Consider the following 25,868-nt stretch of genomic DNA (forward strand, 5'->3'; position numbering starts at 1 on the left):
CAGCTACTGTGACAATCCACAGCAACCGAGTTGGTATTACACACCACAACAAACACTTGTTTAACGGTTTAATGAAGTTATAAAAACACTTCATAATTTCAGTACATAATTTTCAGCACTTCATATCACTCTAGTTACCTGTTGTAGCCCGTAACACACTTGCCGAGAATGTTTCTTTGCCAACTCTCAACTGAGCATGTGATCGCACGCCAATGCACAAGCTACAAGGCACAAAAGCTGCAGAAGTCTCTGCACAGCTGGCAACCTCCTGAACTGCGCAACTGGATCACAACCACAATATATTCCTACACTGTGATTGCAGTGCAGGCCAGGTTGACACAGGCTGTTCCGATTGCTCATGTGCACTCTCAGCATTGCCAGGCAAACTGACGCAAAGAATAATTTGCTACAGTGCATCTTATTTGGCTCTGATATATCATCACAGTATATGTTAATACACTATGTACACATCCTTTTCTATCAAGATAGCTCGCGGGACAATGGCCACAGCTTTTCAAGCTCGTCGTCGGACCGGTACGCGCCACTAGTGGGCTCATCGCTGGACTCTGCAATGAAGACCCACATGGCACTTGGTTGATCATTTTTGGCTTGTGCATCGCGTATGGTTTCGTAAGCGTCGACAAAAATGGCCACAAACAGGCTGACCACGACGTAGACAAACAGGATCACGAAACTGTACATATACGCCTGCGCGAAGTACCATATAATCTGGTCATTTCCTTCAAAGAGCATGGCAAAGGTCGCAAAAATATCGTCTCCATTGATGATCGAAAACAGACATTCGGCGGCGGTGGACACCGTCCGAAACTTTATGTGATGCGGGCCAATGACAACCCATCCACAGACGACGTAGCCGCAAAACAGAAGCATGGTGCACAGCAAAAAGCGGATGACGTTAGGGACCGACTTCTTCAATGTGAGGATGAGGACGTTGTACACCCTAAAGTAACCTACGTAGCGGAGTAACCCACACCAGCACAAGAGGCACCCACAACCCAGCAGCAATGAGCACACGGTGTACATCAGGCTCGGGACCAGCCGCTCTTCAATGCGGATCTTGACAGCAGATCCAGATACCAGCAGCATGTCATCCACTATGATCATGATGAACCAAAAGTCAACGAAGTCTATCTTGTCGCTCCACGAGAGTTCTCGGCATAAGTACTCGGTGAAATACACAGACGTCTTCCGCATGAGTTTGTGGCTTCTGTAGAGCGATCGGATGCACAAGAGCGTTGACAAAGCGCAGGTTACTATGATGAGGACATTTAGGCACTGGTGCAGCGCATAAGCCATAGGTGGTACCATGCTAGGGGTGCTCTTGCGGCACTGGGCACAGCTAGGGGTCAGATGCATTTGGATGGCGATCACACCATCGTGCTTTGAGTTATCGTAAACGACGGATAAATGGTACTCGTAGCACTCTGAGAACCTTGCCCTGTCTGTGTTCGTCAAGTACAGTGCCTTAAGAGAAAACGAAATTCTAGCCTTGATCAGTTCATCGAAGGAGACTTGTCTGCCCAGGAACTTCACCAAGTCGAAGTCTTCCCAGTCGCCGCCAGGCGTACGAAAGGTAATGTTTGTGCAGTTGGTAACAGTTTCACTGTCAAAACTAAGCGTCGAGTTGAATGGCCAGACACGGCCATCCTTGTACGTAGTTTCGCAGTAGATGGCCGGCTGCAGAGAGCCGTCTGGTGAGGCGTACTCGAAAGTGCCCACCGGATCAGTCGTTATACTGCTGTACCGGACCACGACGTTTCTGATGTGCTGGTAGAACTCGTCTTTAGTTTCCACCACGTACGGTCCCGCGGGAGGCGGATAAATAAGCACATCCCGCGACGTGTCCCAACCGTTCAGCAGAATGTGCTCGAGAGCCATGTAAGTGTTCCGATGCTGGCGCTGAAAGTTGGCGCTCTCCAAGCCAAACAAGATTACCTGCGCAGTCACCACTACTAGCTTGAATATCTGCAGTGTCAGTTTCCACGGGAAGCGACCTCTGTGGCGCCACTTCTCCAGCGGATTCATGAAGAATCGTCGAAGCTTGAGCCGCATGTAACGCTCCATGGCATGTGGCTGGCGTTCCAGCTCCTCGTGAACACCGTCGCGCACACATGTTTCCGAGGGATCGACGTGACTCGGTACGCTGTCGCACTCACCGCTAACGTTGATCGACGACCCGAGGCTGTAGCGTTCCAAGTAGCGGCTCAGTTTCTCGTCGAAGCCGTCTGTGACGGAGCTGCCGCCCGGCGGTAGGTCCTCGATCGGCGAATCGTCATAGTCGCCGTCCATGAACACTGCAGTCATCGCTTGTCACGGCCTGCTCGCGGCGTCGGGGCGAAACAGTGCATCGCACATGAGGGTTTGCAGACCGCTCGCTCCGTTCAAACAGCGAAGCACGTGAGAGGGCGGCGCCCTGCGTGATAACAAGTTTCGGACAAAGGCAGATACTGCGCGCTGTTGTTGCAGTCACGTGCGTGTTCTCCCTGCGCGTATACATCGCTTACACATTTCGCATCCCATTCGAGATTTTCACGGTCAGCAGCAGCTGAACGCGCCGCGCCTGCTTTGTGCTAGTTTTCCGCCTCGCTGCGACGCACCGTCGTTCGCGCGGGGCAGCGCGCACCACGTGATGCAAGGAGCACGTGTTTGTGACGCGGCACGCGACGAGGACACGGGGCGGGACATTCCTCTCGCAGCCGACAGGCGATCCGCCACAGAATGTTCCGCTTGTGGGCGGATGTATGTTCGCGTCCCGCCAGCTGTACACAATTTTCCGGTCCGCAAGCAACAGCGCTTCACTTTCTATTTCAGGTTACGCGATCAGAAGGATAACGTTTGACTCGAACGTTTTCTTGGACGCGGCTTCGCAAAGCCAACGCGATTGTGGAGAGTCTGTCTACGCGACAGTTCTTTCTTTCTTTCTTCTTCTTTTTTTTTTTTTTTGCTCATTTACATGGACAACATGCGATGATCGGTTAACTGTGCCCGTAAATATATGAGAATATTTCTCTTTAGTTTGACGTTCAGCTACATACACTCTAAGAAAAATGTACGCCCTTTGGGGTGTATATTTGCAACACAGCGATAACTGTCATCTGTCTTGCCCGCATTTCCTTTCTTGAAAACGCTGCGCTCATTACTTTCCTGTCGAGAGTGCTCTATCATGCTGATAACGCGCATGCCGTTCGTGATTTGGAAGTACCGGGTTCGCAGCGTTTAAGAAAGAAAATGCGGTCAAGACAGATGACGATTATAGTTGTGTGGCAATATACACCCCAAAGGGTGCAACTCCTTTTAGAGTGTATAGGTGAACATTTCACTCTTTAAAAAGTTTATCCCCTTTGAGTTGTATCTTGTCCCACAACGATAATCGTCACCTGTCTTGCCTACATTTCCTTTATTTCTGGAGGGGCATGTGCGTCGAAAGCGTAAACAATGGCGTCATCACTGAACAATACAGTTTTGCCTACCCCGCACGGAACATTAAAGGGACACTAAAGGTTAACTTTAAGTCAACGTGTACTGTTGAAATACCATCCCAGAAACCTCGAAACGCTTGTTTCGTGCGAAGAAGAGACTTATTTTAAGAGAAAATGCGTTCTGAAGCGTCCGCGTACCTCTAGCGCAGTTCAAATCACCCGCCCTCCAATCGAGGAGTATTGACGTCATGGTCTCATAGTGACATTGCGCCGTCTGTGAGTAAAACGGCTCCTGCAGACGGCGCTACGGCTTTTCTGCGCAAAACGCAAACGCGCGGCCAGAAACAGCCAAGACAGAGCCAACAGCAGCGCGAAAGCGGAACCATGATGGCTAGCGGAAGGGAAAGCGCGCGACGATAAGCTTGTTCTTTATTTCATGACGCCAACTTCGACGCTCGTTGCAATGTACGACCCTGACAACGACACATTGGCTCGCAATCGCTCGAGTTCAGCGATTTAAGCACTGATGAACGTGACCTACTGCTGAGGGCTCGCGCTGCCGGCGTCGTTGCGTACTACTACGCCGGCGGCCTGCTTTGAAAGGCACTCCACGCGACTTCAGTAAGTCGGCGTTGAACTCGTAATCCTCTGGACGAAAGTGCAGCGAACACACTATGTGATTTTTCGGCTCTTTGCCAGCGCGCTGTGGCAGAGGTACGGCACTTAACCATTTCGAACGGAGAGGTTCACTCGTTGGCACACAGTGATAACGTTGGATTCGCCGCTGCAACTGCCTTTGGCCAAGTTCCGCGGACCTTTCGCGCATCCCACGACATCGCATGGACGTGGCATTCTCGCTGCTTGTTCCAAATGCAAGTTTCGCGAGCCAGCAGGTCCACCGCAGCACGACGCGATAAAGAAACAACTGAAACTCCAAAGCGCGCGCGGCGCAAAGTCGAGCGAAAACGAAACCTTTCGATCACCCATACTACTCAAGGGCCTCAAGGGTAACGTCAAAATGTTTTTTGTTCTTAGAATCGAATAGAAGTAGGCAAGTAGCATTTTCTTCCGTCTGATAATCTAATGAAATGGTCTTTTTAATACGAGTAGTTGAGTACTAGTGAAATAATTTATGATGAGGAGTGCTTTCGTCATCGGGCTAGTACCGGAATGTCGCTGGAGGGTTTCAAATCGTGTCATGCATTTACCTCAATTTCTCGCTTACTAAAGCTCTGTTCGCGATGATATTGACGCCTTGAACGTTCTAGAGCATTGTTTTATCACTTTAACTTGACTTTCTGTTAACCTTTAGTGTCCCTTTAAAATAAAGAGCAGGAAGGCGGCAAGAGGGGCTGCGTCATATAGACGTCGTATGAGACGTCATATGTAAGGCTTCCAGGGGCAGCAATCGTAGCTGTAAGCAGCGTGAATACAGTGTCACATGCATATGCACTGGTGTGCACAGCAGGAGAATGAGAGAGGACAGTCGAGCCGGTAATTGTGAAGGCAGACAATTATAAAGTAGTAATAATAATAATAATAATAATAATAATAATAAACTGTTCTGCGCTCATTTAATGCGTGTGTTTGCCGTAGCTACAATAATATGAACATAACGTAACAGGTGTGCTGTTCTCACAGCTGCTACTGCAGCATGCACTGCATAATGTTTAAAACAGAATGTCATATCACTGATGAATGTATTACACGGCATATTTTAGGGCCGTAATTCGCGAATGGTGAGCGTGTTATACGTTGTCCGCTTCCTCAAACAAAAGCTGTTATCTAAGAAGAAATTTGAAAATCTATCCGTGCACGTATATGTAAGGTAAGAAACGCGCACCTGTTCACTGATCATACAAAAGCGGCATCTGGTAAAGACAAAGCGATCGAGGCTGTGACCACGCGATATTACAGTCAGCGAGGACAGAAGAGAGAGAGAAATAGATTTTAGCAGGAGCCGTATTTTGTAATGATTATTTTCATTTTTCATTCTTTTTGCACTAATACACCGAGCACTGGCTCCCACAAAGCCAAAGCCACGTCCCTTATATTTTCGGGACCTGCCACTCGTTGCGACAAATAATACATAAGAAGATTCGGGGGACCAAGAACCCTTACAAAATGCAGCCCCATGAAGCTACTAAATTTGTGGAACAGTTAAGTTTATAACATAGCGGGCGTATATACACATGATGCTGTTATTATTATTATTATTATTATTATTATTATTATTATTATTATTATTATTATTATTATTATTATTATTATCTCTATAGATCCAACAATAACATTACAGATCGGGTCCAGAAAAAAATTCGCCATCGATGATGATTCTCCCTAATGCGACATTTCTTCTGACCCTTTCGCTACAGTGTACTAGAATTGCTTCTAGTTCACTGTACTTTCGCCACACGCTTCTCCGCTTTCCGGTTCATGTTTCCTCCGCACCCTCCTCTCTGCTTTCCTCTTCGCGTCTTTCGTGGCCCGCTGCGCCCCGCGCTCGCTTTCATCTTTTTTTCGCTGTGCTCGTTCGCTCGGTTACGCCGACGCTCGCTGCAGGAACGGGCACCCGAGAGCTGCGCTCTATAGACGTTCCTAAGCACGCATCACCACCGCTTTGCTAACACGGACACCGGACCTTGTTCTAGCACTGTTGGATTATTGACATTGCCCTTACTTCGCTGCCGAAGTAATCGCGCTGACCTTATGTTTCTTTTCAAACCCCTTCACGGTATCCTCACCTGCCTCGAACTCCTCAGTTGTATCACGCTTCGCATTCGGCGCAAGATCACCACAGAACATAGAACTTTCCATGTTCCTACCTGTCATCACAAACACTCAACGGTCCACAGAATAGAGGGTCCTTATGGCGCTTATTTTCATGATCTCGATATTTTTCGTAACTCGCCGTCATTGTTCTTTTCCCAGCTTTGTGGTGTTGTGTCATAGCTTCACACATTGTTCAGCTGCCCTTCTTTTTCTTCTGTATTGACCTCGCGCCTTGTTGTATGTATACTATTCTTTTCAAACGTATTGTTTATTGATCATTTTTTTCTTTTATTTATATTCCCCTGCAGATTCCTTTTTTTTTTTAATTCATGCGTCCGCCGGCACTCAGACCTTAAGGTTGTTCCTGGGAAGGGTAAATAAATGATTGATAGAAACAAGTGGTTGAATGAGTGATTATTATTATCGTTCGAACAGGTCAGTTAAAAATCGCACGCAGCATGCATTAGCGCAAATCCGCCGGTTCCGGTTGACGTGGTCAAGAAGCGGAACTCCCAATGCGCAGGTATCAATAATTAAAAAATTCTCTATTAAACTTTCGAGTTATGTGTTTTAGAAGACGTGTTGAAGTTGCCTGCTTAGCAGAAATCCCGGTCCCCAAAAGCCTCCTTCTCACGGTCCGAGCTAGGTTTAACTGGAGCGCCAATGCATTTTTAGCAGATTTGGGGGAGGGATATACCGAAAGTGGTGTCTACTAAGCATACGTGGCTTCACTACGGCTAGGCATTAAATTTCGAAATTGTAACATATGTTTCCTTAGCCACGAATAGTCAAAGCGTTAATTAGTGAATCCTTTTGATCCTGAACACTACGATAGCACTTTTCTTTTTTTTCAATTCCAGAAATTCTAACAACGCTATCTATCACATGTAGCTTAAACAATTACAAGGAACCAGAAGCAGGCGGCTTCTTGCGATTATAGCTATTGTCTCCGAAAAAGGAAAGCTATAAAAATACATTAGTGATGCTTATGACGCTGCCGCCAGACACACTCCAGCAAATCAGCACAGAATTTACAATGTAAAAAATAAATGCGAGAGGAACAGAAAGAAAAACTACAATTTTATTTTGATGCAAGATTTCAAAAAGTAACTTATTCTGTTTATGATCAAAGACATAATTTTTCTTGAGTGTAACAAAAACTGGTCTTGAAACGGTAAAGAGAAAAATTTGTCATCAGTACTGTTCATGAAACGAGATTTCTTCGTCTCTTTACTATCCTCAATTAACGTATGTGTGCAGTTTCACCAGCCACGTAAGCAAATGTACCTCGTATGAGCGAGCCGATTGGTCTTAGTTTCTGAACAAAATACAGTTTCAATTGCGGCGAGCCCATGCCGCTCAGAGCGTGGCTATATGTCCCAGGTAACTTTAGCCAAACTGCTTAAAAAACAACAAAAAAGATTTTTAGAATACGGTGCAAGATACAATTATAAGACTTACGATGTTCGGTAGTAAGACCCATGACGACCTAGAACCGCAGGTCTTATAATCAATCTCGCTCCGCGTTTTTGTGATAATGTTTCTTTTTTTTCCTGTAGGCGGCTTGGCTTGCGTTAGCTAGGACACACGGTATGGACTCGCGAAGCGGTTACTTGGATCTGTCGGGTAGTGACGGTTCTCTTGGCGCCAGATATATCTTGTCAGGTGGTCAAAATCACATGTTCTACGTCCCATCATCTGACTCACTCGCACTTCATGAAATCTGAAGTCATGCGGGGAGCAAAAGTTACTCCCTGAATTGAATAAACTGTCTAGAAATTCTTTTCTTTGAAATTTACAGAAAGACAATAAACAGGTTACTTTGGTGAAATGATAGAAAAAAAAAAACGTCTAGTAGAAAACAGATGGTAACGGAAAAGATATATTCCAAAAATTGCTATAGATTTTTTAAAAATGTTTTCTTCGCGAAAGAAAATTTAACAGTGCGGCTAGTCGTCGCAGAGAAAAAAGTTATTCGTACGTCGATTGAACGCATCGTCACGAGATGACGCCACCATCATAGCGGTAGAGGTTTAGCCATGGCAAACATGGTGAGAGCCTAAGCCGAGACAACGAGATAGTTGCCTGACAAATGACTGAGCCGAACTGCAGCTTGCTACTCGATCCGTGCAATTCGCTCTGCAACTGGTACCTCGATCTCCGCGATAACCGTTGCTGGCCCTCATCGCAGAATCATCCGGAACAGCCACCGTGTACACTTCGCATCTCACTTTCCCAGCAGACTCCAGGCGGCGTTATTATTACTTCTGTTCGGACAGAAACGAATGTCCAACAACTTCCGACGGCGAATTCTCGAGTCGAATGCGAAATTTCTCGAAAATTTCTAATGTTCGAGCACCCTCTGTTACAATGCCAAAGGTGTACGGCGGAGTGTCTTTTTTGAGAGTACAAAGCGTGCCTGCTGCAGCATATCCTGTACTCAAGCGAACGTTTGTGAGGCCCTCTGCCAGTCCAACGAAATGCTCGCCATGTTGCTCCAGAAGGCGTCACAAAAACTCTCTCGGGGTCCGGAAAGGGCCCAAGCTAACAAGAAACGAGATACCGCAAACGCGTGCCGCAGCTGCGCGGGCGTTGTAGCTTCAGTGACGTCCGCAGCGGTGCCGCACAATAAATGGCAAATGGCCAGGGGCTTCGCAGAGCCGAATGAATACGCGTCGTGAGCGCGAGCTTATACGCATACGTTGTATAATTTATTGCCGAGCCGGTGACAATAGAGAAAGGGGTATTGCGAATTGCACATGTATGTGCATGTGTTTAGGGGAAGGGGGAAGAGGGTATATCACTGGGGCTCTAGAGATGTAGCCGCGGTGGCCGCAGGAATCGAACCCTCGACCTCGGGCTCACGCAGCAGCAGAAAGCCGCGGCCTATTACTGTATAAGCCACCGGAGTGAGTAAGAAACGAATTCATGCATATTTCGGTGAGCCCCTCATAAAACAAAAAAGCATGACATCCATCGAGGCTGATTGTTTTCGAGCATTCGGAGTACAAAGGCTTTAAATATTTCGTGCTCGAGAAAAATAAGTGTGTAGGCTCGACGATAAGCCACTATAATTAATTAACGTTCCGAAATAATGTGCTTAATGTATACTTACAGAAGTAACAGAACGTAATGATGTTTTTGCCCAAGAAGAAGCAGCGACAGCAGCCTCGTAGAAGTGTAACACTACCATACAGGCAAGCTCTCCGCTTTCAGAAGGATACGCTCTAATAATAATCCCGACTTTCGCCTCAACTGAACAGAACTTTACGCCTTTCACTGGATAAACGCCCGCTCATGCGATAAGTCAGCTCTTAAAATCAATCTCGTGTTGACCTATTCACCTACAGTACCCTATTATATTGTTTTGTGTAATTCCAAGAAGAGATTAAAGTCAGTACCTCAAACACATGTTTCAGGAACCCTTATACAACCAGTCTGTCGACGGTCCAAAAATGTGCGGGATATTCTCACATCGCCCAAAACCAGCGCAACCCTAGCAGCATGGTTGCCGTCCCATGCAAGAAAACAATAGCCATGAGGTGAACGAAAGCCTCCTATATGTGTGCATCCTCACCTGCCGCTGTCGAAATTAATACACTTCAACATTTTCGGCCCCTCCTTGGACAACATTTGTGCCAATATACTACAATCCGGTTTTAGATCTAACTTTGGTAGAGAAATTCGTGATTCATTCTTTATTCACAAAGACAACGCAGTATTATCAGGCGTAAATTAAAAGACCGGTATACTTTCTTTCTTGCTAGGCTAGCACTATTTACGCCTCATGTCGTTTCATATTCCGTTTTGTCCGTCTAATAGAGTGCTTATATCTTTGCAAAGCAGCTTGATTTTGTTATAAAATGGCTTGGTATTGGTATTGGTTGGTTTTTTTTTTTTTTGCGCTGCCCCTTCAAGATGTTCAACCAGTACCAACTTGCCCAAATGTCGATCGTTCTACGGTTTGTTATTGCACTTTGTAGAGTGAATTAAAAAATAATAATAATTCACATATCTTTCTTTATTGTCTGACGTTTTTTCTGTATTAAATTTTGCGAAGAGACTCATCGTAAGATGTTCTCACACTATACGTCTTCTAGTGTTTTATATATTTTTATATCGTTTGCATATTTCTAAAGCCGTCGACAGATGTATTGGTGTTAATTTATTATTTTATGCCTGCCCCCTTCCTTCAGTGCTCGCTTCTTCCCTTAAAACTTGTGGAGTCGATATTATTCTTAATACACTTATATAGCTAGCCTTCACAACTCTGCATTTTTCTGTCTTCATTCCTCCTCCACCTCATTATTATTATTATTATTATTATTATTATTATTATTATTATTATTATTATTATTATTATTATTATTATTATTATTATTATTATTATTATTATTATTAAACTATGTTATGCACCACGTTCGTGTCCTCTTGGCCTTGTCGTTACACTTTGACCTGTTCGAGCTTACCTGAATTTTGGCTGTGTCGAGAGCATAGCTATGTCGCAGTAAAAGCAAAGAACTTTGGGGCGAGCGAACATAGTTCACTTCGTTCACAAACCAAACTAGTCATTTTTTCAGTGTTTGATTGATCCTTTAATGCATTTCGAGAACCAACCTTCCACTTAAGTCATACTTTTGTCCCACCCCTTTCTCCTGTATAATCACTTTTCTGCCTTGCCCTCTCACCTTGCAAAGTCATGAATTGCTGAGCCAACTGGACAGTAAGAGGCAGCTCACAGGCGCGCAATTCCTTCTATATGGGCGACTATTTAGTGATGCATACAAGAAATACGTTCTCATTTTGCTTAATTGTTCCCAATATCCATTCTTCTTGGAGCGGACTTTCACCTGCGCGCTACACCATGCCTCCCCGCAATTTTGATGATCTCTTGCAAAGTTATATGTACGCTGTTCAACTCGAACGCGGTGCGCGAGCAAATTAGGTTCACTCATTTATCTGGCGTCAAGCAGCTTGGCCGTAGGGATGGTTTGGCGTGCCCGAAAACAACCATTTTCTCTGCACAGAGTGGTCTTTGTGTCACTGGTTTCAGCCCGGTTAATTTTATGGGTGATCTTAATATCACTTTTCGGCCATGGCAAACATTTTAGCTTGAAACAACTAGCTTTGACTTTTTAATCAGCTTAAGCTGTGAGCGGATACCAGCTGTTGCGTGTCAATAGGGCGACGAGCATTCCTTGGACGTTTCCCTCGAGGCCGTCCTGTCATCAGCGTGCCCCAAGACGACGACGGGGCCTGACACAGACTGTGACGCGCACACAAAGGAGCTCACTTCGAGGTGACAACTACCACGAAGGTCAACTCTACCTGACCCTGACAAGCTTAATTAATTGGCAAACGTCGAAGGCTACCGCGAGAACAGCGTCGACCTCGGATTCCCAGACCGCTAACGCGCTTGCGCCATATTTGCAGGGGGCGAAAGTGCAACGTAGGAAGCGGAGTCCGGCGGAAGGGTGCGACATCTTGAGAGAGACTTTGCGACCGTTTCGACGATTGCGAATGACCGAGATACAGTCATCAGATTCCCTAGTCTAGTCAGATGCTAGGGAAGACGACGGATTCAAAAGCGGAGACCTTTGGCGCAGTGAGGCGGGGTGCTGACGTGTGCTGATATGAACTCAAGACGTTTAATATGCTCCTAGATGGAGTGGGCTTCCGTATCTGAAGCCAGTGTAAATAATGTGAAATAAACCCCTTTTTCTTCATTCCTACTACCAGACGTGCTCGTCCCCCTGTGCACGCCTGGTGGTTTCCTGGCCCGAACGCCAACCCGAGCCGCAACGCAGCAGGCTCGGCTCTTTCTCTCTCTCTCAGAGGTGGAGGGCAGGTGCACAACTTTTCTTCTGTGAGGAGCTTGTTTGTAAATTTTAGGTTGTCACCGACTATACTTTTTTAAAGCAAAACCTAATTTTATGCGTTGAAGCGCACGAAAATAATAACTGGCATGCCAATATATTTCATCGCACGCTTTGGGAATGAATATCTAACTCCATATCACAAGTCGTTTGGAGCACTGTCGAAGCTACAGAGCTCCTTAGCCAATAGAAAAACCGAATGTCTTTCGAGATGTGTCACGTAACGCTGTAACGCATGGTGTACCAAAAAAAAAAAACTATATAATCCCGCCAGTAATCAGGCAGTTACGCCTGGAACTATAGCCGTGTAAGGGTATTATCTGTATACGCCTCCTACCTTCGGCATAGCTGCAAAGAACTTCTGAGATTGAGTATAGAAATGGACGATGTCATCGTGAGAATTTGTTCCCGCGACAAGCTGCTGCCCCTCTGGGAGGTTGCACGTGAAGCCGGCATGACGTGCAAGACGTGCCATAAAGTAATTAGTTTTAAAATTATTTAAGTGAAATTTCGGTAATTAGTCGATTATCTATTTCCATTTATCGAACAAGTAATGTCCGTCTTTTCGAATAATCTCGCTCGTGACTACAATATAGTCTAATAAACAAACAGACAAACAAACAAACAAACAAACCCAAAGAAGATCAGGTAAATGCAAAACTCTCAATAAAGAGGCACACATAGAATGTATAAACAATTCTGACCGTTCCGGCCCTCTCAAGTGCTATATATCCTTATATATATATATATATATATATATATATATATATATATATATATATATATATATATATATATATATATATATATATATATCCCTTATATTCGAAGAGAAATGAATATTCGAAAATTTCGAAAAGCTAATTTTCTAACAGAATACGAATCGACTAGCAGAGACTATTCGATTCACCACCAAACTTCCACCGCCCACGGCGCTCTCGACGCAGGCGCGCAGCCGATGTTTCACTCACGCGTCGGTTATGAAAGCCTTCATTGCCGCAACTGTCTATGATAGCACACCTGCAGCTCGGCAACACATTTTGAAATAAAAAAGCTTGTTTTCGCGACTTCCGCACAAGTTCTTTTAATGATTAGCGTGTGTGTGTGTGTGTGTGTGTTTGAAAATTTAAAGTGCAATGTTCTTAATGTCCTCCAGTCGCTTCTTCCGTCCGATCAAAGCGTGTGATGGGTAATCATTCGCTAATTAACAAAAAAATGAATTAATTAGCTTTTAATCATTTATTTTCAGGAGGCTCATCGTATATGGGAAATCGAAGCGAGATCTCCGTACAAGACGCGTATCAATTCTTGGACCTGGGAAAATGGAATTAGTACTCGCGGAACTGTGGCATAACGAATTTCGGCTACCTGAGCGCGCGCAGCCGAAACTGGGAAGTTGCAGCGAGCGCAAAGCCGCGCCCGACATGTTCTGCTTACGTCACCCGCCATGCAGCCAGCGTACTGCGACATCGAGGAGCATGAGCCCAGTGCACTGGCTGTCTGCTGCTCATATTCCCAGCTTCCTATTTATTGTATCCCCAAAGCGCTCTATATCTTTCATTATTTGTGCATTCCACTTCCCCTTTAGTTTGAGTTTATCTTGATGGGTGTATGAGGAATTATTTTCTTCGTTTATGTATACGCCCAGGTGTTCATTCATTCATTCATTAGTACCCGCAGAGACCCACAGATGTAGGTGTTACATAAGAAAGGGGGGAGGGGAGGCAGAACTGAACCTATCACTTAGATACGCTACTATACAATTAGTTGCATTATATTGTCTACAAAAACTTGAACAGAACACATAAGTAATAAATAAAAATAAACACGAATTGGAAAGAAGTCTAAGCAAAAAATTACAACGTGTCGGGAGCACTTTGCAATTATACAAACAATCTAATCACACTGCGGCATACACTTACGCACTACATAGAAAAAGGAAAGGACTAGCTGAAAAAAAAATGATATGAACAAAAACATCGTCTGAAAAAAAAAACACCGACGAATAAAAAGAAAAACATTAATACGAGCGTTACTGGCCCTCCAAGGATTTCTATAAGCGAACAATATTCCCGGATCGGTTGGCGCAGGACAGGGGTAACTGGACATCGCAGGGAGAGAGGCCTTCGTCCTGCAGAGGACATAACACAGGCTGGTGATGATGATGATTCTCGGAAACTATTGAGTAGAACGTTTATTTGTGATAGGCAAGCACACTCTATGTGTTTAATTTGACCCGTCTGTGGCCCAATCAAAGCCTGGATTCATGTACATTCATGTGAATCTAAGCCGTATTTTCTTATGTGCCCTGATTTTAGTCTAGATATATATGATTTTAGAGTACTTATATATGACCAGACTTTATGGTGACTTTAATGTACTTATGTGTCTCAGTTTTGTGGCGCTGTGTTTCTGAGTTGACTTTCAGTTATAGTAAGCGTTTATTTTCTTTTATATCTCTATGTGGAAAAAAGGAGCAACGGGCGCCAATTAAAGGCGACATCTCCTAAGCAGCATATGATATAATAAAAAAGTATTGATTGCCATGTAATGAGACATGGAAAGCTGCGATAACAAAACATGGTCTATAACAGAACAAATGTAACACGTAAGTATAATTAATAGAGAGAAGTGCTAAGCGAGAGAACTTATTGTACACATTAACACAACTATACACTCGCTGGTATGATGTCAAGCGAAAGTTTAAGATGAATCGCTAAACATATGTTAGTTTTCGTTCAACGTGAGTATTCTTCGAATCGTGTGACGTCAGGCTCAGTGGCGATGTGTCGCGGCAGATTACTACATTCGGTGAAACTGCGAGGAACAAATGACTTGACGCGGTGAGATGTTTTGTACCTCACGCGTTTGATTTTATATGGGTGGCCTCCGCGTGAAAACATGGCTGTGGGTTTGTGGAAGAAATCGTGATGCATATAGGCATTGTTGAATGGTGATGTAGCTTGTGGAGGAGTGAACGGCGACACGATATTTGAGGCACTTAAGCGCGTGTTTTTAAGAGCAGTGACGCTAGTGAAAATTGAGTATTCAAAGTAAACATCATTGCTTGCATATGGGTACTCCTGTACATGCTCGATTCGGCCATTGCGTAGACTGCACAATGTGTTTGGCTGTCAGAACGCTGCCGACCGAACACAGCTGGTCTTATAACTGTGCCTTTCGCTTCGTTTTTTTTTTCGTTTTTTTTTTCGTTGAACAGCCTTGCTAAATGTTAGCTGGGACACACGGTAGGTGTGCTCAGTGTCCTTCGTTCAGTACGTCCTCCGACAACGGTGCGCTGTCGAGACACGTAAGGTCGTTGTCCAACCTTTCACGCTCTTCCACGTACTTAGGGCAGTCACAAAGCACTTTAGCATTTTAGGCCCTTGGCCAGATCCTCAATCGAGTTTCAAGGCCATTCAGGCATTACTGAACTTTTTAAAAACAACGGGCTTGGATTGCAGACTTTGAGCATGCCAAATTGCTTGCGATATGTTCTACTCCTTCCTTCTATCGTCATCGTCACCCATCATGCACCTCTTCCCTCTTTCTTTCCCTCTTCCCCTTCCCCCAATGCCGAGTAGCTGGCTAGAGGAATATACCTCAGGCCGACCTCTCAGCATTTCATATCATTAAACTTCTCTCTCTCTCTTCGTTCAGTACTGCCAACACGCTCGGTTTCAGCGCGGCAATCAGCTGCACGTGGTCTAACAAGAGCGATGCTCTTATCGAGTACATATTATCAAGGGCTAGCATTATCCAACGGCATAAAATGAAAAGTGCTATTATCGCTGCCAGGCTACATAATAGATAGCAGGCGGTTCTCACCTTTATGTACGGATACTCGCCTGCCTTGCAATCGAGAGGGTATGTGTTGCAAGCGAGGAACTACACAAGCGACGTCGCAGTGACATGCGCAGGAGATAATACGCGAGGTATTGTATGTGCGAAACGCACAGGATGTGGAAAGTTGGCGGTCCGTGCCTTGCTCTTGTTTCTTCCGTGTTTGATTTCGCGCGCGTCACATATCGCACACCTCCTAGTGCTGGTGTTTGCTCCATATACCGGATAGTTATTACGGCATAAGGTTAGAAACGCTTACTGTAAATCGACAAGCGAACAAACAACCGAAGAAGTACACAGAGACGAAAGAAACGGAAGGATTCCATTGTACCTCTTGGAGAGTTATAGGACAACACTTGTACTCTTACTCTATCTACTATACGTTATGAGGAATAGTGCAAATAAACATACGAAGGGAAAAAGGACACAACATACGCGCGAACTTCGACAAATAGTCTGTTCGAAACAAGGTGCGAATACAGTTAAAGCTCGATTTAACGAAACCAGATTTTACAAAATTTGCGACTTAACGGGTTTACTGTCGATACTAGCATTCATAGTGCCTAACACCTTGAACATCTCCTAGCTGCGAAGTGGACTCAACGTCTCGCCCGATATAACGAAGTTTTGGGGATAAATATTAGCTAAATGTGGTCAAAATATGCGATGGCGGGTTTTAGTTCAGGTGACGGTTACCATTGGCCTGCTAAATATGGGCTGTCCGCTCCCACGAAAGAACACAAGACGCGTTTAGAGGGTTGTCTACGATAAGTGCGTACTCAGGCAAAAGTTATGTTTTATAGCGATTAGAATTGTTTGTCTATTCGTGGCACTTCGAGTATATCTGTCTATCCAGCCTCTTATTACGCCGACCCAGTGAGCCAAGTTGTATGCTATAGCTTGAGCCGCTATTTAAGTTCTCGTGGCCGGAGTACCGTCGTGACGGTTTCATCGGCGTCATTCCTGCTTCGTCAACCGACTCTTGGCATGCCGTCGGGGTCGTCATCCCACATTGTCCTCACGCCGACGTCATCGCGCTGTCTTCGTCATATACCATCATAATTTCAGATTATCGTCATACCGCCTTCGTCGTTCCATCGACTTCGTTTCTTCTTCGTCGACACTGCGTTGTCTTCATACAGCTGTCGTTATGCCGTCTTGGTCATGGCTGACCCTGGCGATCTTGACGTAATATAGCTAGTTGTGCGGAAACCCGCAAGAAGGAGAGAAGTAATTAATTAAGAGAAAAGGAGACATGCACACAATCGTAGCAGTTGCCACAAAGTAAACCTCGAACGAAAAGCCTCGCAGTTGAAGAAAAATTCGTCCCGGACTCGAACCCAGGACCTCCGCCTTTCCGGGGCAGCCACTCTACCATCTGACCTAACCAAGGCGGCTAGCTGATCTGTCAGGGCGAAGTCGAATTTGTCAACAACTCGAAGCAAAGGCAATAGTTTGACGTAATAGTTCTTTTCTACAAAGGGACGTAGAACGGCTGCCCAGGTAAGGCGATGGTCCCGAGTTCTAGTCCCTTACTAGGACGAATTTTTCTTCAACTACGAGGCTTTTCTTTCGAGGAACCCATATGGGCTTGCTTGTGGCTACGATTGAGTGGATCTCTCATTAAAAAAAAATAATAATAATATATGACCTTTTAGTACAAATCATTTGCTTGCCACACACACACATACAAGCAAAAAAAGAAAAAGAAAACCACGCCGCAACAAAGAAAACCGCGAACGACAACGATAGACAACCCGGTCACCGAACTTGAAACGCCAGGGCGCGCGGCACACTTCGGCGCGACATTTGAACCGTTTTGAGCGGGCACTCGAGGTCGCGCTTCCACAAGTTTATTCCTCATAGTGCAGTCGACTTTTTGGGGGCTTTATCCTACCATACCTACCTCCTACCTCCTAAGAGCACCTTAGCTAAACTACACTTGCGCGCGAAGCCTTTAACCGTCGACGTAAAGTTACCCGTCCGTGCACGGTTAACAGGCTTTGCGTAAAGGTCAGTAAATTCGTTAAAAAAAAAAAAAGAAGACGTTGCAGCGCAAGTGACGCTATTTATCACTCGACAATCACTTTGCCACTTGCTGGATCGAAGCCCCATTTTAACCGTTAGCAAAGTCAACCGACCAAGGTTGAAATGTTCAGTGAAGGCCGCGACTCATGTAATGGTTTAAGCACACTCGCCGCCATGGTGTTAGAATAGCCTAACCTATTTCTAACAGCGTGCCCGCCACTGACCATACAATGTCTATACGCAGTCGAAGCTCGCTTCCCTGTCGCAACAGCAATCGCCCTAAATAACCTCGCCGAAGCCGATAACATATAGGCGCTCTAGGCTCGCGGGAAAGCTAAATAGAACCAGACGTGGATAAAGATCAAGGCGAGCTCGTCAGGACCGAGGAGAGAAAACAAACTCTGAGGCATGTTTGCCATTTAACTGCAAACGACTCCAGAATGCGATAGCAATTGGGTTCAGCGTTCGCCGAACTTTTCCGAGCCCGACTGTATATACAGCCATCGGACGGTCACGTAAGCTGCCAACCAGTCTGGTAGATGAGCAATCACTGAGAAATCGCCGTTAGCTTCCCCGTATGCACTCGGATCCAGTGGTGGATTCAGGGCAGGTTCAAGGAGAAGGAGGGAGTTGCCTATTTAAACTTCTGTAAGGGTAGTGTAGGCGTTAGGGGAGTTCAACGTTACTAGACTAGCTTGGGCAGTGGAGGTGGTGATGAGGTTTATCTTTCCCGATGCTGTTCTTTCTTTATTTTTTTTTTGTTCGCTGTACTTAAACTTTTCTTTATTCTGCATGGCATTTTTTTACGTGTGCAACTCCGAAACCAGGGTTTGGCTCTTATTACTTATTTATTTATTTATTTTTCAAAATCCGGTCGTGTTTCACTAGTAACCGTGGAAGTAATTCATTTTTGACGGAAGTTCACCCCAGCTGGCTTGAAACGAGCTCTGCAGCTTTGTTGGCTCTCTGCGAGCATTCCACAACAATGAATGTGATCCCTACTGAAACGCTGCTGACGAAAAATAGAGGAAAAAGAAAGCTATTTTCGTCGTCTTCCGGGCATTTCTACAGACATGACTCGCACGTTTATCAATTCATTGGTGCATAGTACACGCTTGTGGTGTTAAGACTAGGACCATATCTCATCTGAGCCCATGGACAAGCTCCTATCTCGAGCTGGCCAGGTCAGGACAGCTTGATGTGATATTCGGGGAAGTGCATGCAGCGACAGTACACTGGAGATCCTATACGCAAGACCCGAAAAATGTGTTCTTGATTTTTAAAACATGGTCGAGCCCAATAACGCTCTATGAAAAATGAGATCCACAAAAGGAACACCGTCAGTGGCACTATATATATATTTAAATATATATATATATATATATATATATATATATATATATATATATATATATATATATATATATATATATATATATATATATATATATATATATTGAGCTACCACTGCGCCGTTGATAGCAGAGCCACGCATAATTTTTATGTAGCACGTATTAAACAACAGACAGCTGTATTGGGAGTTCTTCACGTTGCTCTATGATTTTCTCATTGACACTTTTCATCTAAATATAATATTTGATAAGTTGATTAATTAATTCAGACAAATGATGCGATTAGGCGGAATGCAAAACAAGTAATCTTAGTACCCCTAAGCGACGGCCAACAACATTACCTCGGTTCTGTCCAGTTATGTGGCATTTGCATATATCTTAGATGTTGGTGCATGATAGACGCGGTCGGGACACCCTGTATAAACAAGCGGCAACGGCCGTGCCTCCGTGTCAAAAAGTTCCCTCCGAGTCGCACGTGCATGCATGGTCACGCAAATGAACTCTAACGGAGTATCCGCAAACTATTAGTCGATTCCAACGGACTCGATAGAAGCACAGAAAAAAGAAAAAAAAAGAACAGAAGCCCGATTTAGGCCGAGAACAAATAGTGTCGGTTACTTTATTTTGCGACAAGGAATGTGCCAGTAACAGCGAAAAATCGCCTGTCGCAAACAATGAAATGCCGCCAAAGGTCATTATGCTCCCGATGCAACATTTATCGTGCGGCGCGTGAGGTAACGATCGATGAACTTCGCGTAAACGTGAAGTTATCTTTCTCTTTAAGATAAAGCGGTCACGCGGCGGCAGTGTCTTCGATTCGCCGTCCTTGCCGCGTTCCAGGGCATTTCGCTTCGTCAAAGCACCGATTCCGTCATTTTATTCTTTTCCTGCTATTGAGGGCACCTTATATGGCCCGTATCGGTCATGCTGTCCATAATCAATGTCACCATTTTAACGCGGAACTCACGGAATCAACTGTGTTTGCGGCCGGGCGATGCACTGCGATCGACATTCCTCGACGAGCTCGCGCTATACACGTGCACACACACTACAGTGGATCGTAATGACATATGTGCCGGCCAATCATGGCAGTAGACATATTAGTGGCAAAGGTGGCCAGCCAATGAATAATCCTTGCGAAATAAAGAAATGCATAATCAACTAATCGCCAAAATTTTGCTAATTGACTTTTAAATTTCTTTACAGCACGTATCTAAATTTACAAGCTGGAGCCAGTGAGTTACCAAGGCACATCCACTTGGAAATAATCTTGATAAGCGCCGTTAAAACTTGTGGTAGAAATGCATTGTTGTTCCCCTTCATTTCTTTCCACACGCCTTTTTTCTTTTTGCATTGAAGCTCAAAAATAAGTGGAATGCAAATGTATTTCATTGCACATTCTGGCACCGTGTATTGCAAGACTGGTGTAATCGTCAAATCACCGGCTAATTCTGTAAATTGCAATATCTGCTGTAAAGCAATTCACTTAAAAGGTTATTAGCAACATCTCGTTAATTACTCAATTATATATATTTACTTCTTATGTAAAAGAGTAATGTAGCTCAAGGAATAGAACTCTGCTGCATGCCATGGACAATTTTTAATATTTATGTCAACACACACGAGCGCATACAGAAGAAAAAAAAAAAAACATTTGAAGCTGCAGTGTATCTGCTATGGTCGGCCTTTCTACCTTTCCTGTAAATAAAACCTACATATCTCTTTTATTTGAGAATTTACGCTAGACATTTACACTTAATGGCCATTCATTCACTACAGTAGTAATTTGAAGATTCCATGTAGAATACATAGCTGCGACATACATGGATGACGAGGCACAACTAGTTTCATGGATATCCTTTCCAAAGGTGCAGTGATCAGACAGTGTGAAGTTTAGTCCCCATAAATTTCATGCTGGAAAGTGCAGGAAGAAAAAAAATTGACTCACCATCCTGGCCCTGCGAAGGTGATGTCCAGCAAAGCTGTTGAAAACCACCACTACAACTTCTGAAAGGGGTATGCAATGCTTTATTGCTCAATTCTTCCTCCGGCACATTATTCAGCCACAGGAGAATGCGGACTTCCCCAAGTAAAACCACCAGCGGCAGAGCACTGCCGCTGCTAGTATTGCCGTTTCCTTTTCCCTTCTCCGCTCCTCGCGAGTGCTAACTATGCGTTGCCTACTCATGCCGGTGCTTCAACAATGAAATCAGTTGCTAGGCTGGTTCTTATATATATGAAAGGCTAGTGACATCACTCCGTACATCGAAATGTTGCTACTGCTGCGGCAGTTTGCGCAACAGTAATCTTTACCGGGAAACGTATAAGGGGAGTGCTACGTGCTTCATATTGTTAGCAAAAGCGCCCTATCATCAATTATGTGGTTTGGATGCTTGTTTTGTGCTTGTTATTTATTGAAACGAACGCTATTCTGCATGTTGTACACTTGGTACCAAAGAATGTATGCACTTTTCGCTTCAATCGCTGAAGGTTTTTTCGCAAGGGCGATGCAGCAAAAAATTCCGACCGGCTAGAGGCCGACAGCTTCACTGCAATAAAGTGCAGTGCCACTCACTGCCACGGTCACAAGTAGTGATGGTCAGCACTCCCAGGGTTATGTCATAAATACATGCACACAAATACGCAGAGCAACGCACGAGTCGTGCTGAGGTTGTGGCATCATCGTAGCTGCTAGAGCAACACGCTGGTCATGCCGAGGTTGTGGAATCGGCTCCCAGTGGAGGCAAAGTTGTATTTCCTTTCAATAAAAGAACAGCTTATCCATCGACAAAACTGCAGAATTCCTAGGATACTGGCAAATCAGTTCTGCAGGAACCCGCAAGGTGGAGTAAAGTTCATGAAAGGGAAAAACTGTCATGTACCCGACTAGCATGAAGCTACAGAGCTGGTGCTGCAATGAAGCTGTAACTTCATGCTAAAGCCAGGTGGATGACAATTCGTCCCTTTCAGTAAATTCACTGCATCCGAAATCAAGTGGGAACCGAAATCAACTAGGGATGTAGGAATGTTTTTGAAATGAAATTGAATATAGGTACAATATTCTTAAATAATTACGGACATATTAAAAGTTTAATAAACAACAAAAGCAGGAAAACAGATGAACAAAGCATAAATTTCAAAGGAATGGAAGCAGTGGTCATGTTCTTATAATAGGAACACTATCACATGGATTGCACATGGATAGTCCTGAAATACACTTTATTCAAGATCTCGCATCACTTGCTAATGATGCTGAGGAATACAGCAATCTCTTGGACAGTGAGAAAGCTTGTATCTGCACAAATCAGTGGTTGAAATGATGTTGAAGATTTGAGCTCTTTATAATTTACGACTGCAAGAACACTGCAACCATATTGCTTCAATTATTCTGCTTGTGTGCGTTTTTTGAGTAATAATAATAATAACTAAAAGAAAGACATCAATACAGATATTTTCACCTAAGATTTATTCAGCATTTGGTGCAGGAAGCCAACTATCATTGTGTACCATGGGAAGTCAATGAAGATCCCCTCGACTGTATAATCTCAGTGGAACACAGGCCCGAGATGTACACACTTAGACTGGCAGGAGAGCGATTTAACACACTTCGTTTATTTTACAGAGGCATGCTCATTATCCTAGAGCATGAACATCAACAAGTTTGAATAGTAAAAGGGACTGTGACACATATTTAAACAGATGCATAACAAATTACATACAAGGTACCTTTGCAGCAGGTGCAGAGTCTACAGATGAGAAAACTGAAGCCATAACCTTCTCTACTTCGTAGTTTTGTGTGACTAATAAAATAAGAAAGGTATTATGGTTCTCATAAAGGCAAAACAACATGAGGTTTATTAAAACAAAAGTGATGAAGTTTCTTGAAGAACAGACAACATTAACATGGCTGTCAGGAACATCATTGAGTCTACGAAATTGCCTTTGTGAACGATGTAACAATGCAGAGAGCACAAAATTGTTATCCTTGTCCAACAAGTATGCATATATCCAGCTGCCATGATGCACATGTGGCAGCATTCATAAAGAAAAGAGAGTAGTGGCTACATCATGGTGTGCTGTCAACAAGTGCAAACACGATGAGGATTGAGCACGAGACTTGCAATGTTACTGTGCGCCACTCAGTCTTGTGTGTTCCTGGTATTACCTACAGGTAACAACTGCTTACAGTAGCATCAACAGCTCTATGTAAAACATTAATAAAACACTAGTTACATCAACGGTGCAACAATATAAATCATAATCACTGCACAGTCCGTCTACTGAGATTCAGTTCGAAGCTACACGGGACATCGACAGTCACTGTGGGCCACATTGTTCTAGCATTTTCTTTTAAACAATAACACCAGCTTAGTTGGACCCCGAAGTAATGTCCACAAAGCATCATATGGGATTGTATCCCCGCCTCCGAAAGCATGGAAAGCAGTCAGTTATTATCTGTGTCCTGCTTCTCTTTGGGGACTGGTCATCCTCGAGGTATGCTGTGCTTGTGGCCGTATCGTTGCATTCAGAGATGAACTTTTGCAGCTCTCCCGGCTGTGCTCCATGCTCATGTATTTCACGGATTGTTTCGTACGAGTCCATGATCACTGATAAGAACAAGCTGAGCACACAGTAGATGAAGAGGATCAAGAACAGGTAAAGGTAGAACCTGCAGAACCACCAGATGATGCCGTCGCTCTCTGACAAGATAGCGAATGTGGCAAACATGTCATCACCATTCATGAGGGCAAAGAGACACTCGGAGGTCATGCTGAGTGAGCGGAACTTGATGTGATGTGGTCCCAGGACAACCCATCCACAGAAGCAGAAACCACAGTACAGAAGAAGCGCACAGAGCAGAAAGCGCAAGATGTTGGGGAAAGCCCGACGCATCGTTAGGATGAGGATGTTGTATTTCTTGAAGAAGCCCAGGTAGCGCAGCACCCCAGCCCAGACAAGAAGGTTTCCAGTTCCAAGTAGTGCTGAACACAAGTTGTACTGCTGACCATCTAAGACACGCTGCTCCAGTTGTATCTTAAAGCAGGAGCCCAGGATGATGAGAATGTCATTGATGGTGATCATGACGTACCAGAAGTCTACAAACTCCAGCTCATCGGATAGTGTAAGTTTCTTCTTGTAGTACTTTGCAAAGAACCTCGCTGTTTTTTTCCGCAGTGTTTGGCCACGGATAAGAGACCTGACACACAGCACTAGTGAGGAAGCACAGATAACAATCACAATTACATTGACAGCCTGGAGGCATGCATAAGCGATTTTGTTAGAATCTGTGTACAACACATTAGTGGTGCAGTCCAGTTTTTTTGAATGTACACCAAGCGATATCAACAGCTGGCCGTCGTGGGCTTCGTTGTTGTAGTAAATAGTGATATTGTACCGGTAGCAATCTGGCAAATCAAACTTGCTGAGGCTCTTAAGGTACACCGTCTTGAGGGTAAACTCTAAATGAACGTTTATGAGGCGCTCGAAGATAATGGAGAAGTTATGCTCCCGGAGGTAACTCTCGGTGCTGAAGTTGAGCCAGGCGGGATTTCCTGCTTCAGGCCCTTTCACGGCCAGGCAACGCCGCACCGGGTAGTTGTCAAAAATGAGCGTATCATTAAAGGGCCATACGTAGCCCTTGCGGTAGTAGGTCTTGCATAAAACAAGGGGGATCAAAGCACCCGTAGGAGAGTCGTAACCGAACGAGCCGATTGCCGAAGTCGTGACGTTTGAGTATTTTCGCACAACATGGTCCACGTGCCTGTAGAACTCTGCCTTCGTGTACACCGCATAGGGCCCCGCAGCAGGCGGATAGTTCGCGATTTCACGCACACTGTCCCAATCGAAAAGAAATATGTGATGTAAGGCAACAGTCGTGTCCCTGTGCTGCTGCTGGTACGAGTAGCTGTTCGTGCCGAACAGCACCAGCTGTAGGGTGACCAGGGCAATCTTCACAACTTGCAAGACTAACTTCCAAGGAATGCGCTTTTTGGCCTGGAACTTTTCTATAGGATTCATGAAAAAGAAGCGCAACTTCCTGCGCATACGGTCGCGGATGTTCGGATGGAGATCCGAACCCAAATCGTCATTCCCCTCCCAGGAACTGGTGTCGCCTAGCGTAGCATCATCTGCTGAATCATACGTCGAAGCCTCAACGCCGCTAGAAACAAGTTGCTGGATGGTTGTATTTCCAGGCTTACGCACGTACACGTCGCTGTCGTAGGGATCGCACGAACCGCATGCTGCAGATGGATCTTGGTGCACTCCCTTATCCATGTTTCCACGTAACAATGGCAACGGTCACTTTGACACATACACAACATACACCATCACTTTCACTTAAGATTATGTACGCCGAATAGAGATAACGCCCGATCAAAGCGGCACAGACCACTTAAAGAGCCGACAATATCGCCACAGCATGCTTTGTCGCGTTTTCTGGGACCCAGCGATTCAGTTGGATTCATGCTCACGAGCTCACGATCGCCGTCGACCCCGTCAGCCAACCCTTTGTTCAAGCCAACCAACCCAACCTCTAACCGCCTCGGACTGCGCAC

At 44.8% G+C, this 25,868-nt stretch overlaps 1 protein-coding gene and 1 pseudogene across 1 annotated transcript; both read right to left on the reverse strand.

The window, feature by feature from the left end:
* Positions 1–55: 55 nt before the first annotated feature.
* Positions 56–2,658, reverse strand: LOC142585564 (mucolipin-3 pseudogene; annotated as a pseudogene).
* A 20,100-nt stretch (positions 2,659–22,758) lies between these two features.
* Positions 22,759–25,855, reverse strand: LOC142585567 (mucolipin-3-like). The gene has a single exon (XM_075696409.1). It carries the CDS (start codon positions 25,585–25,587, stop codon positions 23,713–23,715), a length of 1,875 nt encoding a protein of 624 aa, XP_075552524.1. The 5' UTR covers positions 25,588–25,855; the 3' UTR covers positions 22,759–23,712.
* Between the last annotated feature and the right edge of the window lie 13 nt (positions 25,856–25,868).

Source organism: Dermacentor variabilis, chromosome 6, assembly GCF_050947875.1.
Source record: "Dermacentor variabilis isolate Ectoservices chromosome 6, ASM5094787v1, whole genome shotgun sequence".
Classification (NCBI taxonomy): Eukaryota; Metazoa; Arthropoda; class Arachnida; order Ixodida; family Ixodidae; genus Dermacentor; species Dermacentor variabilis.